A 24,409-nucleotide genomic window follows, 5' to 3' on the forward strand; every position below is an offset into this window, starting at 1 on the left:
CGCCATTCTGCGTTCATGCCTTTAACTTCGGTGGTTGCCAGTTCATGCCATAAGTCGCCTTCTCCCCAAATGTCAGCATCCTGACAGAAAGGGATTCTGTCCTGAAGCCGCTTCTGTAACCGTAAATGGAAGGACATCAGTAGTCGCCAGTGTGCAGAGAAGGTCACTGGAACTCGCCTTTCTCGAACCTTGTGTTAAGAGTGATTTTCTATGCTCTGGCCTGGGGGACAGATATATAGAAGGCCAACCCTATATTGTTATTGGGACAACTCTGAGCTGTAGCCAAACCAGTTCAAGGTAGCAGTGACAAGAGGTCTAGGCTAAATCTCAAGAGGTGGTGAGCTTGTAAGGGGTCCACAATGAGTACACAGTGTAGCAGTCAAAGATTACACTTCAACAACCAGGTATAAAAAATGTTTTACTTCTGGCTAAAACAGTGAAAAATTACTAAAATTATACGTTACTCACCGTAGTGACAAACGGGACTATGGACTTACCTTTCCTTCATACTGTATGGGGCGTCCTTTCCAAGAAACTGGAGACAGAACCTTCTTCCACTTTAGAGGCGCGTGGGGGTGCGGCCCAGGGAGCATGCGCTGCCCTGACTCCGCCACCACACCTCAGTCCCCATTGATGTGTCGACAATAGATTTAACATTGCCTAATGACACCAGTATTATTAGGGGGGAGGTTGGTGGGACGTATGGAGGAAATGGGACTGAGTAACAATTACTCTTACGTCCTGTCCCCTTTCCTCCATACTGTATGGGTGATTACAACTGTAGCCCCAGGGTGGAGAGGAGACCCTCCTTAAGCAAATAGGTTCCTGAGAACCGCCTGTTCGAAAGCCGCATCAGATCTAGAGCCGGCAGCCAAACAGTAATGCTTGCAGAAAGCAGAGGGAGAGGCCCAAGTGGCCGCCCTGCTTATGACTTGCCAAGGGACATGGCACTTGAACGCAATGGCCATTGCCTTGGCCCCAACTGCGTGGGCATGCATGTTGGCTGGGAGCAGCTTGTGCTGGCCCTCATACGCTTAGTTGATGGCAGAGACCATACAGCAGGATATGGAAGTCTTAGAGGCCTGATCGCCTGGTCTTGAGCCCCCGAAAGTGACAAATAGGGCGTCCGATTTGCGAAAGCATTTGGTCCTGTCCAAGTAGAATTTCAGGGCACGCCTGACATACAGGCAGTGCAGCACTCTGTGCTTCATCCTTGGGATCGGGGAAAAACATAGGAAGGACCATTTCCTTGTTCAAGTGGAAAGCAGATGGCACCTTGGGCAGAAATGCTGGGTGTGTCCGCAGGACTACTTTGTCCCTGTGAAAGGTAGTATATTGTTCTGAGGTGACCAGCGCCTGGATTTCACCGACTCTAGAAGCAGAGGTGAGGCCGACTAGAAAGGCTGTCTTGATGGTGACCAGCCTGATCCGTGGACGCCATTGGCTCAAACAGTTTATGCGCCAGGGCGCTCAAACGGTCCCACACGGGGTGCAGCCTGTTGACGGGCGGGTAGAGACTTGCGAGCCCCATCAAATGTTTGACGATAGGATTGGAGGAGAAGATCCCCTCCTCTGAGTTCCTGTAAGCCCCGATGGCTGCAAGGTATGTACGGCAGGTATCCACCTGCACCTCAGAGTGGGCGAGGTGCCTCGTGAAGGAGAGCACGTCGTCCAACGTACATGCCAGGGGGTCGATTTCCTTGGAGTCTGCCCAGTGGCAGAATCTGGCCAATTTAATTTTATACTGGGCCCCAGTAGCCTTGCTCCTTGCGCCCTGAATGATTTCCAGATTAGTCCGAGAGGCTGTGGTGCTGCAGCGTTACCTGCTCAGGTACCAAGCTGTGAGGGCTAGTTTCTGTGGCGCAGGGTGGATGACCATGCCCCCCTGCTGCGCCAGAAGATGTGCTGGGCCTGTCGGGAGGTGACCAGAGGCATCTCCGAGAGGCTGTGCAGCTCCGAAAACCATGGCCTGGCCGGCCACCATGGAGCTATTAGAATGATGTGGAGTTGGCGAGACTCGATCTTGCAAATCACTGTCCTTGCCAGGAAGCAAACTGAGGGCACTTCCTGTGCCAGGTGGTAAAGAGATACACCTGGGGATGACCCCACCTGTTGAAGATCTGAATAATGAGGTCATTTAGCTGCCACTCGTAATTGTTTGCTCCCAACCTGCTGAGCCTGTCCGCCTCCAGGTTGGATTCCCCCGGGAGGTGGACTACCGTGAGGTAGATGTCGTTTTCCAGGGCCCACTCCAACATGCTGATTGCCAGTCTGCACAGAGGAGGGGGCTCTGGTGCCTCTCTGCATGTTGACGTAGTACATGCTGGTCGAGTTCTGTGTCTGGATGAGGACAAACCTGCCCCTGAGAAGTGGTAGGAATGCTGTGAGCGTTAGCCAGATGGTGTTAAACTAACCAATTGACGTGGTATTCCTGCTCCTGCCGAGACCAGGTGCCCTGGACCGAGAGATCGTCCAGGGTGGCTCCCCAGCACTCGAGCGAGGAGTCTGTGGTGATGGTGGCTTGCGGAGTGGGCGGCCGAAAGAGCTTCACAATCCATAGGTTGCAGTCCCTGGACCACAAGGTTAGGTCCGGGTGGAGAGATGGCAGAACGTTGATCATCTCGGATTGGGACCCCCCCGCTCCTGGTTCCATGAGGCCGCGAAGTGCAGCCAAATCCTCCTCCTCATCCTCATCCTCAATCTCATGTGAGGAACGGCTAATAGGACCGCTGCCAAGAGAACCATGAAATGCTGAGATAGCCACCATATGAACCTTGGAGGCGTGGGCCAGCCCAGATTTGGCCAACAGCAGCAACTATGCAAGCACCTGAGGGGCCTTGACCTCAATGGGTCCATCTTCTGGGAACAGCACCAAATAGCAAATCTCTTCCACTTGGGTCCGTAGCATTTCAAAGTAGACTAAGCTCTAGCCTTGGCGAGAACCTCCTTGCAGTCCACCGGGAGATTGTAGCCACCGAATTCTAGCGCTGCAGAAGCCAGGCCTTCAGGTTCAGAGACCTTGGATCGTGGTGAAGAATGGTGCCTTCTTCCTGAGCGAGATCAGCAATCACTGGCAGCTTGACTGGTGGTGCCGTAGAAATGCCGAAAAGGTCCGGGTACCAGATCTGCCTCAGCCACGCTGGTGCGACGAAGATCATCCTGCACCAACAGTTTGAGTAGATTGATGACTCTAAGTAACAACGGCAACGGAGGGAACACATACAGAAAGAGGCGTACCCAAAGGAATGAGAAAGTGTGCCCAATGCGCCCCTTCTGGCAAACCTCTGGCACTTGGTGTGGATCGCTATCGCAAACAAGTCGATCTGGGGATTGCCCCATTTGCGGAACAGATTCTTCACTAGGTCCTGCCAAAGTTCCCATTCGTGGCACGAGCGAAGTTCCCTGCTCAGAGAGTCGGCGACCAGGTTCCTGACTACTGCCAGATGAAGCTGGATGAGGAACATCCCCCCCGAGCGACGGCCCAATGCCTCAAGTTCTGCGCTTCTTTGGAGAGCGCTGTGGACCTGGTGCCCCCCTGCTTTGATGTAAAACATTGTGGTGGTATTGTCGAAGACCTGCACCACCTTGCCCTTGAGGGACGGCAGGAACGATTTGAGGGCCCGAAAACACCGCCCATAGCTCCAGCAAGTTGATGTGCAATGTCTTCTCATCCGGCAGCCACAGGCCTCTGGCCTGAAGACCTCCGGTGTGGGCTCCCGATCCCTCTAGGGAGATGTCCGCCGTTAACTTCTCCTGATGTGGTGGGATCTGGAAATCCACGCCTATGGGCCGATGCGAGCGCACACCACCTTCTCCAGCATTGGATCTTTCATGGATTCACATGCTTAGAATATTCCCCGTCGTCAGACTGGGACCCCTCGGTACACATATATAGCCTTTTCCTATAGGAAAACTTCCGACACTTTTGTGTCCTATCTATGTCCTTTTAGGACCCGCCTATGCATGCTCCGTAGGCCGCCCCAGTATAAGAGGCCCGCCCCCGCGGCTCCCCTTCAGATTTCAACCGTCTCCAAAGTAGTGGGATCTCCTCGCGTTATCTTACTATTTTGTACAAGGTTGTATTCCTAGAGTTAGAGAAAATGTCCTCCATGTCAGGAAAAGCGCTGTTCCGTCCATGCGCGACGTGCGGCTTGAAAAAAGTTTACGAGGGGGACGACATATGGATTGTATATATTGCCTCCACCCTCATCATTCGGCGGATAACCGACATATGCAAAGGGTTTTCTCAAAAAACCCTCAAAGACCGGAGTCGACTGGTGGCATGTCTGAATGATGGAGCGGGGGCATACCCCCCTTCGGAGGTAGGCTCCACACAATCGGCGAAAACATCACGCCGCGCTACCTCGTCGGAACCACTGGCGAAGAAATCTCGACCGACGGAAAGAGAGTCATCTGGGAGTCACTCAGCTAGAGACTCCTCGTCAAAGAAATCATCTTCATCAAAAAAGCATGACAAGGAAAGGAAATCCTCCTCGGGCGATCATCATAGATCGACCATGAGTCGAGAGTCGAGTAAAAGCAGGCCAAGTGTGGAAAAGGCGGGACCGCCTAAACCACCTGCTAAGTCACCGTCGTCGACGGCGGTCCAGTCATCGGCCTCCACCCTGCCACTTACGCAAGTGGCATCCACCGCCCCACCGACAACGGCGGCGACGATAGCCTCGTCGACGGGGGTTCTACAGGAGGCCTGAAGTCTTTGATCCGATCCCCCCGGATACTTTACCGCAAGAACAGGCTGTGTCGCTGTCCTCGGAAGACGAGAACGAGAGAATAGCTGGCCCAGCAGACCTAGGGCTACGAGTGGCTGACAAGTTGTCGACGAGGGGTTCCGGTATACCGGTATCGGCCCCTCTTCTCAATCCTCAATCTGTTTTGTCATTGGAAATTCTGTCCACGTTTCAGTCCTTGCTACAGTCGTTGGACCAGAGACTACCTCAGGCAAACCTGCCACAGTCACCCGTCGACGAGCCGGGCCTGTCCACCGACGCACCTACGCACGCCAATCTCAGCACTGGCACAAGAGGAAGGTGAGCTGCCAGATTCGGAGTCTGACAGGGGAGCCATGTCGGATATCTCATCCCCCTCCAGGGATCCAACCTGGGAGTCCGAGGTGGAGTTGGAAACCCCTAGAAGCCCAGCTCACCCGTCCCCTCCGGACGACATTGCGTCATTCCATTCTATGATGGAGAAGGCATGCAAAGAATTTGGTTTGTCCCAGGAAGAACAGAAAAAGGACTTTTTTGTTCGACCACATGGGTAAGAGAAGGAGGTCTGTGTTCTCAATACCAATACTAGACCACGTGTGGAAGGAGGGGTTGCAGACAATGCGTCACCCTTTTTCAGAGCCGGCAGTGAAAGGACGCCTCGAGAAAAAGTTTAAGGCTCCAGAGTCTACCCCCAAGTGTTTATCCTCCCAACCAACGCCAGACTCGGTGGTGTCGGCGGCAGCGGCGAGGAAGGCGAAGGCCCAGCACAAGTGCACGACTCCGCCGGAGAACGAAGCGAGACGCCAGGATGCCTTTGGCAAAAAAGTGCTATCCGTGGGGGCAACCACAGTAAAGGCCGCTAACTCTCTGGCGATTGTAGCCAGATACGATAGGGAGATGTGGCACAGGCTAGCTCCGTTGCTTGATCATCTTCCGGAAGAGCATAGGAAGGCAGCGATGTTACTTGTCCGAGAGGGTGAGGAAGCCTCAAATCACGCAATAAACATCGCGGTGGACCTCGCTGAGTCAGGCTTCAAGCAAGTCAATAATGGGGTCGTATTACGACGACAGTCATGGCTTAAGTGTACCTACTTCAGGCCAGAGGTACAATACAAAGTTTTAGATATGCCCTTTGAGGGAGACCTTCTTTTCGGTGAGAAGGTGGACGAAGCCCTAAAGGGAATGAAAGAGGACTCGGACATGGCACGTTCACTGGGTGCCCTCCAGAGTGGCCGAAGCTACAAGTCTTTTTGTCCCTTTAGAGGGGCTTCAGGTAATTCAAGATTCTCTGCGTCTGGAGACAGATCGGCTTACCCCTCCCAGGGATACAGACGTGCTTCCCAAACGGCAAACCGACGACGGAACTTCCAGACTTCCAGGAAAAGACCATCATATCCGTCGTCGTCGAGAGACAAGCAAAATAAAGATCAGCAGTGACATACAACACACTGTTCTGGGGGGAAGAGTGTCAGCATATGTCGACGAATGGGAACGAATAACGACGGATCAATGGGTGCTGGACACTATAAGAAACGGACACTCTCTACAATTCAAACACAGCCCTCCGCACATTCCACCTGCGTTCACCGCTCATTCCCATCTGAATATACTGCAACAAGAGCTAACACTCATGTTAGCAAAGGGCGTGATAGAACTAGTTGCAACATCACAGAGGTCAAGGAGTCTACTCAGGATATTTCGTCGTAAAAAAGCCGAACGGCAAATGGCGTCCCATTTTAGACTTACGCGATCTCAACAAGTCTTTAAAGAGCCTAAAATTCAAGATGCTCACTCTGCAGGAAGTGATCCGCGCCGTTCAAGAGGGGGATTTTCTAGCGTCCCTGGATTTACAGGACGCGTACTTCCATATTCCAATGTGTCGGAAACACAGGAAATTCCTGAGATTTGTAATAGGGCGGACTCACTACCAGTTCACGGTTCTTCCCTTTGGGCTCAAGACCTCCCCCAGAACGTTCACGAAATGCCTGGCTCCAGTAGCGGCCTGGCTAAGGAAGCAAGGCCACCATGTATACCCATACCTCGACGACTGGCTGGTAAGGGGATCCCCTCCCCAGCGTTGACCAACACAAGTTTACAAGCCACCATGCAGCTTCTACAACTGCTGGGATTCGCCATAAACTTCGAAAAATCCTCTCTGCGGCCATCGAGAACGCTGGTATTCCTGGGGGCACAGTTCGAGACCCAGTTAGGGCTAGTGAAACCTTCTCTCGACAGAACCTCAAGACTCAATCAGCAAGCGAGCCGACTACGGCGAAACACCAGGCTCTCAGTGAGAAAATACGTTTCGGTCCTAGGGGCCATGGCATCCTGCATCCATCTGGTGGAAAACTGTCGCCTATTCATGAGGCCAGTCCAGGAATTCCTCGCGGACCGATGGACGCAGGCTCAAGGATCGTGGTCAGACAAGATAACCATCAACGACAAGCTGTTTCGGACCCTTCAGTGGTCAATCTGAACAACGGTGTACCCCTACAGGAGCCGGAGTTTCAGCAAACCATAGTCACGGATGCGTCCCTAACCGGATGGGGAGCTCACATGGGTGCTCTCCAAACGCAAGGTCGCTGGTCTCCAACGGAGTCGCTCCTACACATAAACGTGTTAGAGCTCAGAGCAGTACGATGGGCATTCCTACCACACATCAAGGGCTCGCGAGTACTGACCGACAATACAACGGCCATGTTTTATCTGAGGAAAAAAGGAGGGACGCGATCAAGAACTCTTTCCATAGAAGCCCAGAAAACATGGAATTGGGCATTAAAGCACGAAATTTCCATCGTGGCTCACCACCTTCCAGGAGTGAGGAACTCCCAAGCAGACTCCCTCAGCAGAAGCATGGCCAAGATACACGAGTGGGAAATGGACACAGTTCACCTGATGAAAGTGTTCGAGAAATGGGGTCACCCCCCCTCTGGACGCCTTCGCGACCAAAGACAAGAAATGCGAGCAATTCGCAAGCAGATGGCCTCAGGAGGGTTCCATGGGGGAGGCATTCTCCTTCCCATGGACGGACATGTTCCTTTATGCTTTTCCCCCGTTCCCCCTCATACGGAGGACAATACAGTGGATACGCAGATACAATTGCCGGGTAATTCTAGTGACACCATACTGGCCAAGGCAACCGTGGTTCTCCGACCTGCTTCACCTGTCGCTGGAACATCCCATAGCGTTTCCGAGAGTCCCGAACCTATCCCAGGACAAAGGCACGCTGTGGCATCACGACCCGGACAGTCTCAACCTTACAGCCTGGCTCCTGACTTTTCGGAGTTCGGTGCTTTAGACGTTTCGGAGGATTGTCAAAAAATTCTGCAGGCGGCTCGGGCCCCTTCTACAAACAAATCTTACTCCTATAAGTGGCGGAGGTTCTGTGAATGGTGCAGAGGACAACAAGGCCTACAACCGTTGTTGGTGACGCCGGAACAAGTTCTACCTTACCTGCTCCTCTTGGCGGAGAGGGGGTTATCCTTCACATCGATAAAGGTGCACCTGGCGGCCATCTCGAGGTTCACGAGGAAAAGGCAGTCGTCTCCTCTATTTAGCGTCAGACTTGTGAAACACTTCATGAGGGGTTTATTTCAAGTTTTCCCCCCGGTAAAACGTTTCCCCCCAACTTGGAGTCTCAACACAGTGTTGGCAGGCTTAATGAAACCGCCTTTTGAGCCTATGGCCACGTCCGACATAAAATTCATTTCGTGGAAGTTGGCATTCTTGATTGCTATCACATCAGCTAGGAGAATCTCGGAACTGCAAGCGCTGGTCGTAGACCCGCCATACCTAAGATTCTTTAAGGACAAAGTGGTCCTGGCAACTAATCCTACGTTCGTCCCAAAAGTTCCGACAGTGTATCACAAACACTCGTCCATTGTTCTCCCTACTTTCTTCGCCACATCATCATCGGCAGCAGAAAAAGATCTTCATACCCTGGACGTTAAGAGGGCTCTGAAATTTTACCTACATCGTACACAGGAACTCAGGTCTACTCGACAACCGTTCATCGCATATGGTCCGTCGACGAGAGGAAAAGCAATCTCTAAACAGGGATTGGCTCGATGGGTCTCATCGACGATTGCGGTTTGTCACTCTAAGGCCGGAAGGCCACTGCAAGGACATCCTAGAGCCCATTCTACAAGATCGATGTGTTCCTCAACAGCTTTATGGGCAGGAATTCCGCTGACGGACATATGCCAAGCTGCGGCATGGTCAGTGCCCCACACGTTTACCCGCCACTACTGCCTTGCCAGGCAGCACGCGGACGAGGTGCAGATGGGAAGAGCTGTCCTGCGCCATCTGTTTCAGTAAGGTAAGCTCCACGCTGTGGAGAATCTGTTTTCTACCTTTTTGATGACAGTATACTTTATGTGGGTAAGGTTATGTGAGTTAACGTATTCCTACTGTACATATGCATTGTGTAGTATGGTGAGGGTATATTACATTCTCACCGCCGTCTCAAGTGTTACTGCTATACAATCTATTCTAAGCATGTGAATCCATGAAAGATCCAATGCTGGAGAAGGGAATAGTTTCTTACCTGTAACTCCATTTCTCCAGCATTGGTATCTTTCATGGATTCACATGCGCCCGCCAACCTCCCCGGAATGCAATGTATTTAATGGATAAGTTTAACCCTTCCTACTTTGGAGGGGCCGAAATCTGAAGGGGAGCCGCGGGGGCGGGCCTCTTATACTGGGACGGCCTACGGAGCATGCGTAGGCGGGTCCTAAAAGGACGTAGATAGGACACAAAAGTGTCGGAAGTTTTCCTATAGGAAAAGACTATATATGTGTACCGAGGGGTCCCAGTCTGACGACAGGGAATATTATAAGCATGTGAATCCATGAAAGATACCAATGCTGGAGAAATGGAGTTACAGGTAAGAAACTATTCCCTTATCGCCCGATCTCGTCCTGGAAGCTTCTGGACACTTGAATCCAACGAGCTTCGAGGAACTCCTGCAGTGGCCGCATCCATAGCCTGTAGAGTCGGATGAGGTAAATGCATGACCGCATCATGCCGAGCAGAGACTTGATGGCCCTCACCGCAGCGATCTTCAGAGCGAGCCGCCGTTACACCTTGCCCAGGATGGCTGCCACTCTCTCCTCTGAAGGTGATGCCAGGCACGACACTGTCGAACCAGGATCAGCGCGTCCTGCGATGCAGTCTAGCAGGACTTTGCATAATTCACTGAGAACACCAGATCTGTCAGTAGGCAGACGGTCCTCTCCGTGTGGTCGACGGCAATGCTCCTTGGCTGGCCGGATGAGCCAGTCCAATTAAGGATAGACGTGGATCCCTTGCAGTCACAGAAGTGCCGACACCGGCTCCAGGCACTTGAAGACCCTTGGCGCTGACTTCAATCCGAAGGGAATTGAATTGGTAATGCTTCCCCTGAACGATTAAGTGCAGAAACTTGCGGTGTCCTTTGTGAATTGGGATGTGGAAGTATGCATCCTCCAGGTCCAACGACAGGAAGTCCCCCCCCCCCCCCCTCTCTTCTAGCTGTCCGAGCACGTGCTGAAGAGTGACCATTTGAAAAGTCTGGGACTTGATGCATTTGTTCAACCGTCGGAGGTCGAGAATGGGCCTCCAGCCCCCGGTCTTTTCTCACGAGGAAGTACCTTCAATATACTCTGGAGCCCCGGAACCGCTTGGGAAAAGCTCTATCGCCCCTTTCCTTAGCATGTCCGAACCTCCAGCAGTAGCTGAGGGATGTGGTTTTCCTGACGGGCCACTGGTGGTATTTGGGGACACTTCCATCGAAACTCCAGGGTGTGTCCGTGGGTGAGAGCATCCAGCACCCAACGGTCGGTGGAGATGGTCTTCCACATGCTGATGAAGTTCGCCAGCCGGCCTCCCACCGTGGTGCACGGGTGGGGACCCGACATCACATTCTTTTCATTCCTGTTTGGATGTCGACGGGCTGCCTTGGGGAACCTGGTGGCGGCGAGGCCTTGGAACGGCCCCTGTTGGTCTCTTGGGCCAAGGAACGGGGGGGGGGCGAGGGGTCGGTGGTGAGAAGAGGAACTCCTGCCGTAATCTATGGCAGAACGGGGAGACTTGCCTCCTGAGGATCGAAAGGACAGCCATTGCTGTTGTAGCATGCCCAGGGCACGTGCCATCTATGGGTCTGTCTTGACGGCCTGTAGAGACTCATCTACAGCCTTTTTGAACTGATTGTCCCTGTCAAAGGGCATGTCCAAAACCCTCGTCTGGATGTCCTGTCGAAAGTTGGTGGCTTTAAGCGAGCCACAACGATCAAGGCAAAGGCTGTTTCCCATCTGGTGGAACCCCGCGTCAGGGATGTCCATGACTACTGTGATGGCGTGGTCCGACGCAACCTCGCCCTTTTCCAGAATTTCCAATGCCTCCGACCTCTTGTCGTTGGAGGAAGCCAAGGATGGGAGCAATCTTGAACCACATCTCGCGGTCGTAGCGCGCTACGATAGCGAGGGCTTTGGCAGCCTTGATGGTCGTCGCCGCAGAGTAGATCACACGTCGTCCCATTGCATCCAACTTCTTCCCCTCGCTGTCCGGAGGGGTGGATGCTGCCGAGGAAGAAGTGCCCGACAACGACTTCTTGGCTGCTGCCGAGATCAGAGTCCGGCGATGGCTGAGCCCGCAAGCACTTGGGCTCAAGTTTGGCAGCCTGTACTTCTCAAGGCGATCCTTCGCCGGGGCAGTAGAAGGGTTCTTCATGAGAGACAGGCCCTCGTCCCAAATGCCATCCAAGAGTGGGACCGAAAGGATGGTCTTTCTCTTCGCCTCACGGCGCTAGTCAAGATGTCCTCCTCCTCTGGAGAGCGCTGGAAGAGCTCTGGAGGTCATCACGTAAAACAAGCCCATCCTGCCCGGCAGGGATGGGAGGTGTTAGGGAGAATTCTCATAAATGTGCCAATTCCCTTCACCTTAGAGACCCTCAGCAACTTTGCTGTATTTTGAGGACTTCATTTTTTTTACCTAGAGAGTGTGCGACTCTTTTACCCCACTCTGTTTTGAAATGTGTTTTCTTTGGTTATGGAGTAAACAAATCCATAGGCATCATCTTTTCATTTGTGTCACACAGCACCCGCAGTCCAGTGGCACAGGAAAACCTTTTTAGGCTTTACCAAGGTTTAAATACCTTCTCTGGGATAAACTACTGTTTCCCAGAGTAAGTAAAGTGAAATTGACTTTACTAGTCTTTAAATTCCTAGACCCAGCACACCCCATCTTACAATAGAGTGCTGGAAAGGTTACTTAGTATCCCCTGTGTCTAGATACTCATGTAGCAGTTAAATGCTACCCTTTGTATCGAAATGGCTGGTGGCAGTGGTTTTAGAACAAACCACCATGATTTTTCCCCACCGCGAACACCAGTACCTAAAAATAGCGGGAGCCATGTTTTTCAAGATGGCGCCTTAAGCCTCTTTTGTTTAAACTGGTCTGTCATCTTTTTTCACCATTTCTTTTAGGAAAGGTCCTTGTGTGTCTCTGCACGCCAACCAGGTTTCGTCCCTTTGTTTCCATGCCGTTGGCGGGCTTCAGGACTGAAGACTGCCTCTGGCGTCTGAGTGTCTGGGGTGGGGAGGAAGTGAGGGAGGTGCCCGAAACTACCTGTGCTTAGTCTCATAGGAGACCCAAATGCATTCTGCGTGATTGGCTGGCTGACTGTCCAGCAAGGACAGCCACCCTGCTGGGTGAGCGGCAGCTAGGACGGAATGAATGGGAGAGAACTGTTTAAAAGGCGAGTCTCTTGGACTGGAAAGCAGAGTCGACCACTGCAACTAAAGAACTGAAGACGAGCTGGAAGAGGACGGCTGCTGCAACTCCTGGACCGTTGGTTTGCCCGGTGAAGACCTGCTGCAGGTGCGAATTGCCAAGTTCATCTCGACAGAGAAGCCCCTTCAAGGACGACTTCTTCCTTTGAGTTGGTAGGACCAATCAACTTGTAAGCCACCTGGATACCATTCTCGAAGTTGGTTAGGATTAACCAAGGGGAAGGACACCCGCTTGTGTGCTTGATGAACAGCTTCTCAAACCGAAGTGACTCCATTTTGTCAGGGTTTTCCGACGATCCCCTGCAGTGCAGGAGTCCCCCAACGTCCTCCCTCTTATCCCCACGATTGGGGCTCAGGAACAGTGAGATCTGCAGGAACTGCCAGGAACCAACGTCTTCAGCTGCATCTTTTGATTCATACTAAGGTACTGTGCCAACCCGATTGAGAGAACGATTCTCTCGTGGTGAAAGTTTGTGAAACTTTCCCTACTTGCAGCCCTAATCAGCTTGTGACCCAAGATATGATTCTTTTTCGTACAAACTACTTCTGAGAACTTACGCAAAGACTTCACCATTTACTTCAAGAACTGCACTTTCCTATCCAAGACACTAGTACGTTGACTTTGGCCTATGCCTATTGAACTGAATCGAGTCCTCTAGTGAACTAGAACTATTTGCACTGCCTAAGAAAGTATTTGTTATCTATTCTATTAACTTGTGCCTTTACCTTCCCATTCAAAGTGACTGAAATGCCCTTTGGCTTCCATTTCCGGGGAGCTTAAATTGGTAAGAAACTGATTGGTTTTGTGTTGAAGTATATTTGTGTATAATATTAAGTTGCCTCCTTCTAGTGAATGTTTTCTAAATGATTGTGTAATACATTTATCAGTGTTTTACCAAGAAACCTTAAGTGTAAGTGTCTACTTGAACCACTGGTCAGATACCTCCAACTTCTTGTACTGCTCACATTCCCTCTTGAGATAAGCCTGGCTGCTCAGCTCACTACCACAAAACTGTAGTACAGACTTATACCAAAGTTTGGTTTTTGCTTACACCTGTAGTCCTAATTGTATGTGGTGATCCCAGAGGGTACTGCATGCAATTGTGCCTAACAATGGGAATAAAGCAAAGGTTAACAAATAATTCATAAACTGGTAAATACTTTTTGAAGCCGCCAATGCAAAGTAAATGAACCCTTTCCTGGAGGAAAGGCAAAAGCACAAGTCAGAGGTACGAAGAGTCTCTTAGGGAGCCAAGACAGCCAATGAAAGTGGAGCAAAGTCTACGGGAGCTGAAGATCTTCTTGCAGGGAAGTAAAAGCCCTGCTCAATGTCTTTGGAAACGTTTGTAGAAAGAAAATCACTGAAGGGCCACAAGCTGGGCAGCTTGTGAAGGGGCAAAGCTGCAAGCAATTCTGCAAGTGTAACCAAGTCAAGTCTCATCTGAGAGCTAGCGAGGCTACACAACAAGAGGCAAGTCCCCTTGGTTAGAAGACAACTGGATCCAGCTGGCTTCTGTTCCTGTGTAGGTCGGCTCATCCTGTGTTACTGGGCCTCAGTCATGGGGACAAGAGGGAGGCTGTCTGGGGACGCCTGCACTACGAATGGAAAGTCAACGGCAGCAATGGTTAAACTCCAAATCAGCTGCACTTCGCGATTTCAGCTCCTCGCGGCTCTCGCAAACAGCACCACTGCGGTTCTCGGATACCTTTATGGCCTTTCCTTGCATCTGGGGTCCAGCACTCTTGAGGTGCCTCAGGCTTCATCAGTCCTGCTTCATGGGAGTCTGGATAATCTTTCTGGACCTAAGGTCCGACTTACAAACAATGCACTCGAGCTGGTGTTCCTCTCCCTGGCAATCGGTTCCTGCATCAGCAATGGAAGTAGGGCCAGCTCCGAGAGGATGTTCAGGCGAGTTCGCTTTAGGGTGGATTGGTCTCACCAACCCAAGGGGAGAAGTCGTCTGTTGCATGGCTTCTCTAGTCGAGGCAAATTCTGAGCTTCAGTGTTAGGCAAGATTGTATGCAGTACCCATAGGGTGCACTACAACAACCCTGACCGCCAGGCAGTAGTAACCCTACCCTTGGTATAAGCCTGTACTACACAGGTTGGTAGTGTGGACGAGTAGCCAGGCTCATCTCAAGAGGGGTCCATGTGAGCTGTAGTGGAGTTACAGAGGTTAACAGCGACAAGTATCCAAGCAAACACTTACACAGAGGGTTTCTTGATAAAACAATTAAGATACCAGTCAGTTAATATAAGCCTTCTTCAGAAGGGAGCACTGTTACAAACCACTCAAATATACTTCAAAATTACACACACACAATCTTAGTTCAGAATCAGTAAATACCCATTTGGGATGGCATACAGCAGAGACCTACACCCTCAGGTGACTTCAATTGCTAGGGTGCTGTTGACATTAATGTATTACTGCTGGCATTCAGAATTAGTTAAGAGCAAGTCAAAGGTAAAGATTATTAGAGCAAACAAGATACCACAAATATTTCTTAAGCAGGCAAAGACTTTCAGAACCCCCAATAAGAGTAATTCAGTTAAAACAGACTAAGCCAAAGTCAAGGCGAGTCTGGATAGGCTGAAGCACTAGTGTGAAGAAAAAGATGAATCAATGTAAGGCCACAAGCTGTTAGACTTCTTAGTAGTAGAAGATGCAGGCAACCCTACAGCAAGAGGTAAGTTCTTAGACTTTGCACAGTACCTTTAAAGTGAAGAAAAGATGCAGCAGATGACTCCTGTGCAGCTCTGCAGGTCTCACTGTTCCTGGGCCTCAGTCGTGGGGATAAGAGCGATGTCGGGGGACTCCTGCAATGCACTGGGATGGTCAAAACTCGCAACCGGCAAACTTCACTTTCAGTGGCTGTTCAGTGTTTCAGTTCCTTGCATCTACCGCAAATAGCAATACTGCGGTGCCTGGCTGCCGAGATGGACTTTCCTTGCTTCTGGGGTCTCACACTCTGTTGAGGGTGCTCAGGCTCAGTCAGTCCTGCTTCCTGGGAGTCAGGAGGATCTTCCTGGAGCTCTTGGCCAACTTAAAAGCAACACAAACAAACTGGTGTTCCTCTCCCTGGCTTTATGGTTTCCAGCAGCAACTCTGGAAATTCAACCAACTCCGAGATGGATTTCCAGGTGGCTTACTTTGGAGTTGATTGGTCCCACCAACTCAAGGGGAGAGTAGTCCTTGCAGGAGCTTCTCTGTCGATGCGAACTGGGCATTTCAGCACTGCAGCAGGGCTTCACCAGGCTTACCAACGGTCCAGGAGTTGCAGCAGGCGTCCTCTTCAAGCTCTTTATCGTTTTCTTCATCCAGTGGTCAACTGCCTTCCAAGCCAAAATACTCGCCTTTTATACAGTTCTCTCCCTTTCATTCCAGCCTAGCTGTCACTCACCCAGCAGGGTGGCTGTTCTTGCCGGACAGTCAGCCAGCCAATCACAGAGTGCATTTGGGTCTCCTAGGAGACTAAGCACGGAGTTTCGAGCACTTCCCTCACTTTCCGAGTACCCCAGACACCCTGGAGTCAGAGGCAGGCTTCACTCGTGAATCCTGCCAAAGGCAAAACGAACAAAGGGACTAAACCTGGTTTGGCACCCTTTTGTGCTTTACTGCAGCTGCGAACAATGCACACCACGGTAATAAAAACGAAACCACTGCCACCAGCCATTCAGTGAGGAAAGGGTAACAAAATTGTTAAATGAGAAGCTAGACCAAGGGGATACTAGGTAACCCCTCCAGCACCCTATTGTAAGATAGTGTGTGCTGAATCTAGAAAGTTACAAATGTAAGTAAAGTCAATTTCACTTTACTGCTCTGGGAAATAGTAGTTCATCCCAGAGAAGGTAATTAAACCTTGGGAAATCTAAGACTTCCATGTGTCACTGCACTAAAGGTGCTGTGTGACAATGTAAAAGATGATGCCTATGGACTTTGTCAGACTCCACAACCAAGCGAAACAGTGAACAAAAACCACATTAAAATACATGCGAGTGGGAAAAAGGGTCTCACTCCAGGTTAAAAGAATCAAGTCCTCAAATACCAGCAAAGATGGTCTCTAAGGTAGAGGGAATTGGCACAAAAGTTGAGAATTCTCCCTAACACTTCAGCAATGCAGCAGGGCTTCACTGGGCAAAGCAACGATCCAGGAGTTGTAGCAAGCATCTCTTCCAAGTTCTTCGGATTCCTTCATCCAGTGGGTGACTGCCTTCCAAGCTAAAGGCCTCTTTATGCAGGTTTCTCCCATTCATCCGCAGCCTAGTTGTCACTTCAAGGACAGCGAGCCGGCCAATCACCTTTGGGTGAATTCCTGTAACTAAGGGGATTAAGAACAGGGAGTTTCGGGCACCTCCCTCACTTCCTGCTTCAGCAGTGAAACCCGCCAAAGACAAAATGAACAAAGGGACCAAACGTGGTTTGGCGTGCAGAGTAAATCTCAAGCAGGACCTTTCCAACAAGAAAGATAGTGTGTGTTGGTCTAGAAGGTTACAATTTAATTAAAGTCAATTTCACTTCACTGCTCTTGGAAACAGTAGTTTAACCAGGACAATTTTTTAAACATTTGGGAAATCTGGAAGACTTCCCTGTGCCACTGCACTGAAGGTGCTGTGAGACACAATTTTAAATAAAAGATGGAGTTTGTCAGATTTCAAAGTCAAAAGAAACAGTGTTCAAATCAATGAGAATAAATAAATGAGTGGGGAAAAAGGTCTCATTCTCCAGGTTAGAAATGAAAAGTCCTAAAGTCCAGCAAAAGTGCTGCGGGTTGCTAAGGTAGCATGAAATTAACACATTTCTAAGAATTCTCCCTAACATGCTGGAACTGGCCCCTAAAATGAATGGCCATCCTCTGATGTGGATTCTCTATGCGGATGAGTTGGACTTGATTGACTGGACCCCATAGGTCTCTAGCAAAGGCCATCTAGCCTACAAGACTATGTTGTAAAAAATAATGGCCGACAGATAAATGCTGAAAAAACAAACATCCTGAACCTCTGCTAATTGAAAGGTAGGAAAATGCAACCTTGGCAATGGTTTTTAGTTCGAGATGAACTGACTCTGGTATGAGACAACTTACCTGGGTACATGAATAAACACAAGTATCAATGATAAACCCAGACAACTGGAATAAAGAACGAAAATTAAGAGCTCGACATTGCAGGGTTGGGTGGTACACAACAAATCAAGAATAAATGTCTTTGTCTGGCACTTGCGTTCCACAAAGCAAAAGTCATCCCAATACTAATTTACATACAGAAGCCTTCCTGTCCTCATTGAAAATGTGGCCTTCATTGGAGGGCACATTCTAGAGGTGCATTCTTGACGCATCAAGAAGAGTTCCCACATCAGTTATTAGGTATGAATTGGCGGCATTTTCACTATATGCACTAACCGTGTGGAAAACTCTATATAGCAAATGTGTCATATTGACAACACCTCTCCTGTATCAGATACTGCTTGGAAAGGACATGAGGGAGGATTTTTCACTTTTAGAACCATGGAAAACCAGATGTGTGGGCATTCTTAACTATCTGGGAACTACTGAAGAAATGCTTGTGGCAAACGCATCTCTGGTCAAGCGAAATCCATATCGATATCAGTTTGAGAGATTTTGTTTGAACATTCTGACAATAGACTTTAGATGCCCATAAACAAGTAGTGGACAACCTGGACTGTAGATTTTGTGGCATTGATGGGACAGTGGAAACACTGAAACACATTGTATTATTGAGCATGGGTTTAACTAGGGCAAGAACTAGATACCTGCAAAAATGTTATTGGTGATAATGACATCTACACGGTTGAAGAGTTTCTATTGGGAGAAGGTTTTACATTGACCTTTGGATTGAAAACATTTTTAAATGAGGGTTTTCTTCAAAAAGATGAGCTAAAGGGGTAACCTTGCTTGAAATGAAATGTTAAGATGGATTCTAGGGAAATTAATCTGATTGGACAATGCATGCAATCTACCGAATGTTATGCTGTTATGACGTCAAATTTGTTTTTATTATTTGACTGTAGAGATCAAAAGTTTGTAATAAACCATTAAGGGAAAAATAAAATTCTCCTCCGAGGGGACAGCGAATGGGTCATCCAATTGCAGTAACGGTTGAGGGCTTGTTCTAGGGTGACTCCCAGAGCCAGGGAGTAAACCTTGACCTGCCTGAGCCAAGCGGGACTTCATACGAAGGCATAGTCAGAGCGTCCCCCCCACTCCCCCGCCGGGGCATCATCGAGCCATGCTATGAACCTCTGGTGATAGTCTCTCAAGAGTCTAATAAGACAACCACTGAACCATCTCACATTCTTGGATGATACGAACACTTTGAGGCACATTGATTGTGGGCTCCATCTGGCTACAGCCATTCTTGTAGGGCCAACCGTCAGAGTCACAAAAACACCATAGGCAGGAAGAACCATAGACTGGCTCAAACCCACAAACGTATGCTTGTGCCTCGAGGATATTTGATCATCCGCTGAAAAAGTAGATTATGTTCTTTTCAATTATTAATTTAGAAATTGTAGCGATGCGAGGACTCCAAACACGAAACGTGCAGTAAAACAGAGTACTGAAGTTTCAGTTTAAATTTATGTTACCGATGGTTCTCAGCCTAACGACCAGGACAATTTACAGCATGTGAATCTATGAAATATCCAATGCTGGTGAAAAACTAGGTTGCGAGTGGAAGAAACCGCAAAGCATAGCAGGTACATGCGAAGATAAAGCCAGTTAAGTGGTATCACGTGTGAGATCCAAGCTTTGTGGTGCATTTTTGAAGACATGCTAATCATTATACATGCTTATGTTTAGGGATTCAAATATCTCATTCCTGCATGCTAGAATATTTGCAATGTTTTTTGGGTGTGGTTTCCTTGAAAGGATTACACTGGTTTGTGGATTGCATTCACTTCAAGTTACCAATCCTTACTTTGAAAAATAGCTTTAAAAATCTGATATTCATCAACAGGATTGTCTTCATCATCAATAATGGTAGAGTAGCCTTCAAGTGCGGTCTCTTCAGCATCATCATCCTCCCAGTCTTCGTCATCACCATCTTCTCCTGCATGTTTTGCCAAAAGCTCAAGATATTCTTGTCCCTCTTCATCAATGTCATCTTCATCACTTCCCAATTCTAGGAAAGAAAAATCCCAAACAGGCCATAAATTTAAAGATAAAAATTGTACAGATTAGTAGCAGTAATAACCCCAGTACTTGGAGCCCATTGTATAAATATGATTTGCTGTGTGACCGGATCTTATGCCGTGCAGCATAGAGAAGAAAAAAAAAAAAAGGGAAAATAAAAAGTGCAGGATATAATGGTGCAAAATTTCAAGTTGCAAGCCAGTCAGCCATTTAAGGTCAGTTGCCACCCCAATTTTATACAGGCCGCACACCATTTCTTACTCGGCAAGAGTCAATCACCACTAGTCATTGGCTAGTGGTGAGAGCAAATTGGGAGTCCTGATATAACAGCATGAGAGTTGGCCACCTTTTGATACTACGACCACAGTAATCCATATTCAGATTGAGGGAAGTGCATTAAGACTCTGCAGAGGTATCAAAGGGAGAAAGCATCGGCTTGCTAGTCTGAAGACGAGCAGGGCTTTCCATAAACCAGTAATGGGAATTTTTTTTTTTTTTTTTTTTTTTTTTTTTTTTAGAAACTTCACCTCATTATATGAACCCCCAAACCTTTTGCTTTTTTTCCCACTGTATCCTAAGTTTTTGCATTGAAGTGAAATTGTCAGCTTTACTTCACTTGCCTTTTGCTCACTTGTTATGAGGAAATTGACTGGTCCTTCAGACTGAGTACTTTTAAAGTATGTTTCCCTTTTTCTTTTTAAATGTTATCAATCTGGGTAACTTAACAGGAGCTTTCCTAAAGTCCACTTGAGGTAAGACTTCATAAACGGAGAAATTACTTACCATCATTTTCTTTCTATGGATTCTTCTCCTGCAGATTCTTCATCTGATCTACTCCTCCAGCTCTGCCGCTTCGGAAAACACATTGAGAGGGGGAAGGAATGGACATCGACTCGGCCTCCGATCCGTCTTGCTCAGTGCAAAATCGTCAGCTCCGGACCATGCGCCAGGAGTCATTTTTTCATTTGCAGCGCATATAACCAGTAGGTATGTAGGCGCTAGTTTCATTATGGAAGGGCAGATTATTTATAACGCGCTCATGTTTTTTTTGACAAGTGCGGGTCCGGGATTTGAACTTGTTTGCTTAGCGTGGTCCTGCTTCTGAGACCTGCGCGTTGCCACAGAGCTATCCCTCGACTATACATATATACACCATGTCACAACACCCCTTAGTTCTCTCCCCCCCCCCACCCCGACTGCTGCATAGGAAAAGACAGATAAAAGCTGGCTAACCAGCCCATATGTTGTTAATACAACAATAAAATTCCCAAGGGAAGAAAAACCTTGTGAAAGACCACAACCGGTCATGCCCGAAAAGGATTTTATTGATTGGAGAGAAAAACCCTGGGGCATGAAAGACAGAAAACGGTCACCCCCAGGACCATCACCAGGCATCACCCCACTAAAGAAGAGATGTGCATCAACCGCCAAACTTTCTGAGCAGGGATGGATGGGGAGATGAGGAATCTGCGAGAGAAGAATCCATAGAAAGAAAATTACAGTAAGTAATTTCTCCTTCAATGTATTGCCTTTTTCTCGCCGATTCCTCATCTGATAGACTCCCCAAGCAGTGAGGCAAAGGAGGCGGGTAGAAATAACAGATTTTGCAGCACCACCATGCCAAATTGCGCATCAGCCCCACAGGTAACATCTATACTGTGATGTCCAGCGAAAGTGTGAAGAGAGGACCATGTCGCCGCACAACAAATATCCCTAACTGGGACTCCCCTTTGTAAGCCAGTTGACACAGAGACCCCTATAGTCCAGCGTGCCCCGATGCCAGAAGGCAGCTCCCTGCCTGCATACTAACCTCACTCTGCTATGCACAAAAAAATCCACAGGGATACTGTTTGTTTCGTTACTGCCAGGTCTTTACAACCTAGAGAATAGGCAACAAAAAGTTAATCAGATTTCTGAAATTCAGACATCTTTGCAACATCCACCTTCGGTAGAAATCCTGGTGTTACTTTCAGCGAGACCTTCTCTCGAAAGACCTGCAATTCACTTACCTGCCTAGCGCATGTTGTGGCCACCAAGAAGGCGGCCTTCAAAGAGGTATCCATGGGATCAAAAGGAGATTCCACCAGGAAGGTTAGAACCAGATTAAATTCCCAATCTGGGAAAACAAAGGGAGCTGGTGGAAACTTATTTACAAGGCCCTTCAGGAATTGTCTCATCACTGGAATCGTGAAATATGAATCCTGATCCGGGGGACCTTTAAAACACAAAACAGCCAAATATCCTTTGACTGTGGTAACCTGAAGGCCTGCTGAGGCCAATGACGGAAGGAACTAAATCACTGCAGTAGTGGGGCAAGAGATGGGGTGAATCTCACGTTCCCTGTACCACACCTCAAATCTTATCCACCTGCATGCATACAGAGATCTTGTATATGGTCTGTGTGCAGCCAGAACTCCTCAAGCACCTCCTCAGACGTCCGAGTCATCACATCTCATCCTCTCAAGAGACATGCATATAGGTTGAGGGATTCTGGGTTCGGGTGAAGCACCCAACCTGCCGACTGTTAGGGGATTCGAGGCAACCGGAGAGGTGGGCAGATGGTCAGATCCACAAGGTCTGAATACCATGTGCTCCCCCAGTCTGAGCAGAACTCACGGAAGGACAGGAATCGGCAGGAAGGTGTAGTGGAGAGGGAAGGACAAATACACCAGAAACACGTCCCCTAGCGCACTGTTAGCTGGGAATTCCCATGGGCAAAACTGCTACACTTTATGTTGGACTCTGTGGCAAACCGGTCCATTGATGGGTTAACCCAGCGAGAGAAGACCTCCAGGACTTCTGGCACACTTTCCACTCATTTGAGACCATGCTCCGCCTGCTCAGGGCATCCACCAAACTGTACTTTCCCCGCCAGATGAACTGCCGAAACAGACATCCGGTTCTCTAATGGCCAGAAACAGCAGCATCGTCTCTCGGCAGAGGGGGCACATGCCACCTTGCTTGTTCATGTAGTCTATGCTCACCGGATTGTGTGTCACAATCAGGACATGCTTCCCCCTTAGAGTGAGAGAACGCTCTCAGGTCTAACCTGATAGCTCGCTACTCCTGCCTGTTTATGTGTCACCTGGCTTCTATCGCTCACCAAAGGCCGTTCACCTGCAATTCATCAAAGTGTGCGCTTCAACCCTTCAAAGACTTATCTGTGACCACTCAGGCCGGAGGCCACAGATGCCAAAAGGGCTCCCCCTCCATGAGATTGCTGCTGTCGGCCCACCAACGAAGGTCGACCACTGCACCCTGAATACCTCAAGGGAGTCTAAAAGGCCGAGGTACTGGGTCCACTGGTCCCGTAGGAGCCATTGAAGAGATCTCATGCAGAGCATGGCCTCTGGCACTGGAAAAAACAGTAGGCCTGAGGCGTAAAAGGCAGAGGAAGGAAGCTGCTGATAAAGGTGGTTCCGGAACTGGTTCATCTGAGGAATGCAGCTGGCCCTCTCCTCAGGGGTGAAAGGCCTTCCCCACCACAGTGTCTAGGACTGCTCCGATGAATTGGAGCCTCTGGACTCGCGTCACAGGGAACTTCAAGTTCAGAGAGAAGGCCAGACTCTGGAGTAGTGAGCAGGTGTCCTCCAGGGGAGACAAAACCCGCTCCTACTTCCCCGGATCAGCCAGTCATCCAGGTACCGGAATACGTGGACTCCGGATCTCCTGAGGTGAGCCGCCACTACTGCCATGAGCTTGGTGAAGACTCTTGGAGCGGAGGTCAACCCAAAGGGATGCACCTTCAACTGATCGTGCTTGTCCCATATGAGGAACCTTCAGAACTTCCTGTGTTTTCAATGTATTGGCACATGGATCCTGCAGATCTATAGACACCAGCCAGTCCTGCAATTCGAGAGCTAGGAGAATTTCTCTCAATGTCACCATCTTGAAATCGTCTTTCCTCAGGAACTTGTTTGAGGCCCTTAGGTCCAAAATGGGAAAGACTGTTGGGGAGAATGCTAATTTCTGTGCAAATTCCCTTCTACCTTGGAGACCCCCACCACTTTTTGCTGGACTTTTAATTTCTAACCTCGAGAGAGCGAGACCCGTTTCCCCACTCCCTCATGTATTTTTCTGTGATTTTGACTGCTTCTTTTGACTTTGGAGTCTGACAAACTCCATAGGCATCATCTTTACATTGTGACACAGCACCTTTAGTGCAGCGACACAGGGAAGTCTTCCAGATTTCACAAAGGTTTACATACCTTCTCTTGGATAAACTATTGTTTCCAAGAGCAGTGACGTGAAATTGACTACTTATATTTTGTAACTTTAGAGCCCAGCGCACACTATCTTACCATAGGGTGCTGGAGGGGTTACTTAGTATCCCCTTTTTCTAGTTTCTCATTTAACAATTTTATGTTACCCTTTCTACAATTAATGGCTGGTGGCAGTGGTTTAACTTTTTACTACCATTGTGTGTTTTTACCACGGGCTGCAATGGCAGCTGCAGTAAGGCAACCATGGCTGCCCATTTTGCCAAAATGGCCGGTTGTCTTTTTTCACCATTTTTTGTTGGAAAGGTCCTTCTTGAGATTTACTCTGCGTGTCAAACCATGTTTCGTCCCCATGTTCGTTTTGTCTTTGGTGGAATTAACGAGTGAAGCCTGCCTCTGGCTCCAGCGTGTCTGGCAGGGGCACGAAGTGAGGGAGGTACTCAAAACTCCCTGTGCTTAATCCCCTTGGTTACAGGAATGCACCCACAGGTGATTGGCCTCCAAGGACAGCCAGCCAATGTATAAGATGATGCCTATGGAG

The 24,409-nt window shown here is 49.0% G+C and overlaps 1 protein-coding gene across 1 annotated transcript in view; it reads right to left on the bottom strand.

Moving 5' to 3' along the window:
* Positions 1–24,409, bottom strand: part of IPO7 (importin 7) — a 1,018,209-nt gene that overhangs the window by 65,512 nt on the left and 928,288 nt on the right. The window contains exon 23 of the mRNA XM_069623670.1: positions 19,434–19,637. Within this exon, the coding sequence (XP_069479771.1) occupies positions 19,434–19,637 (204 nt within the window). The remainder of the gene's footprint in view (positions 1–19,433; positions 19,638–24,409) is intronic.

Source organism: Ambystoma mexicanum, chromosome 11, assembly GCF_040938575.1.
Source record: "Ambystoma mexicanum isolate Mex_15411 chromosome 11, UKY_AmexF1_1, whole genome shotgun sequence".
In the NCBI taxonomy this organism is placed as follows: domain Eukaryota; kingdom Metazoa; phylum Chordata; class Amphibia; order Caudata; family Ambystomatidae; genus Ambystoma; species Ambystoma mexicanum.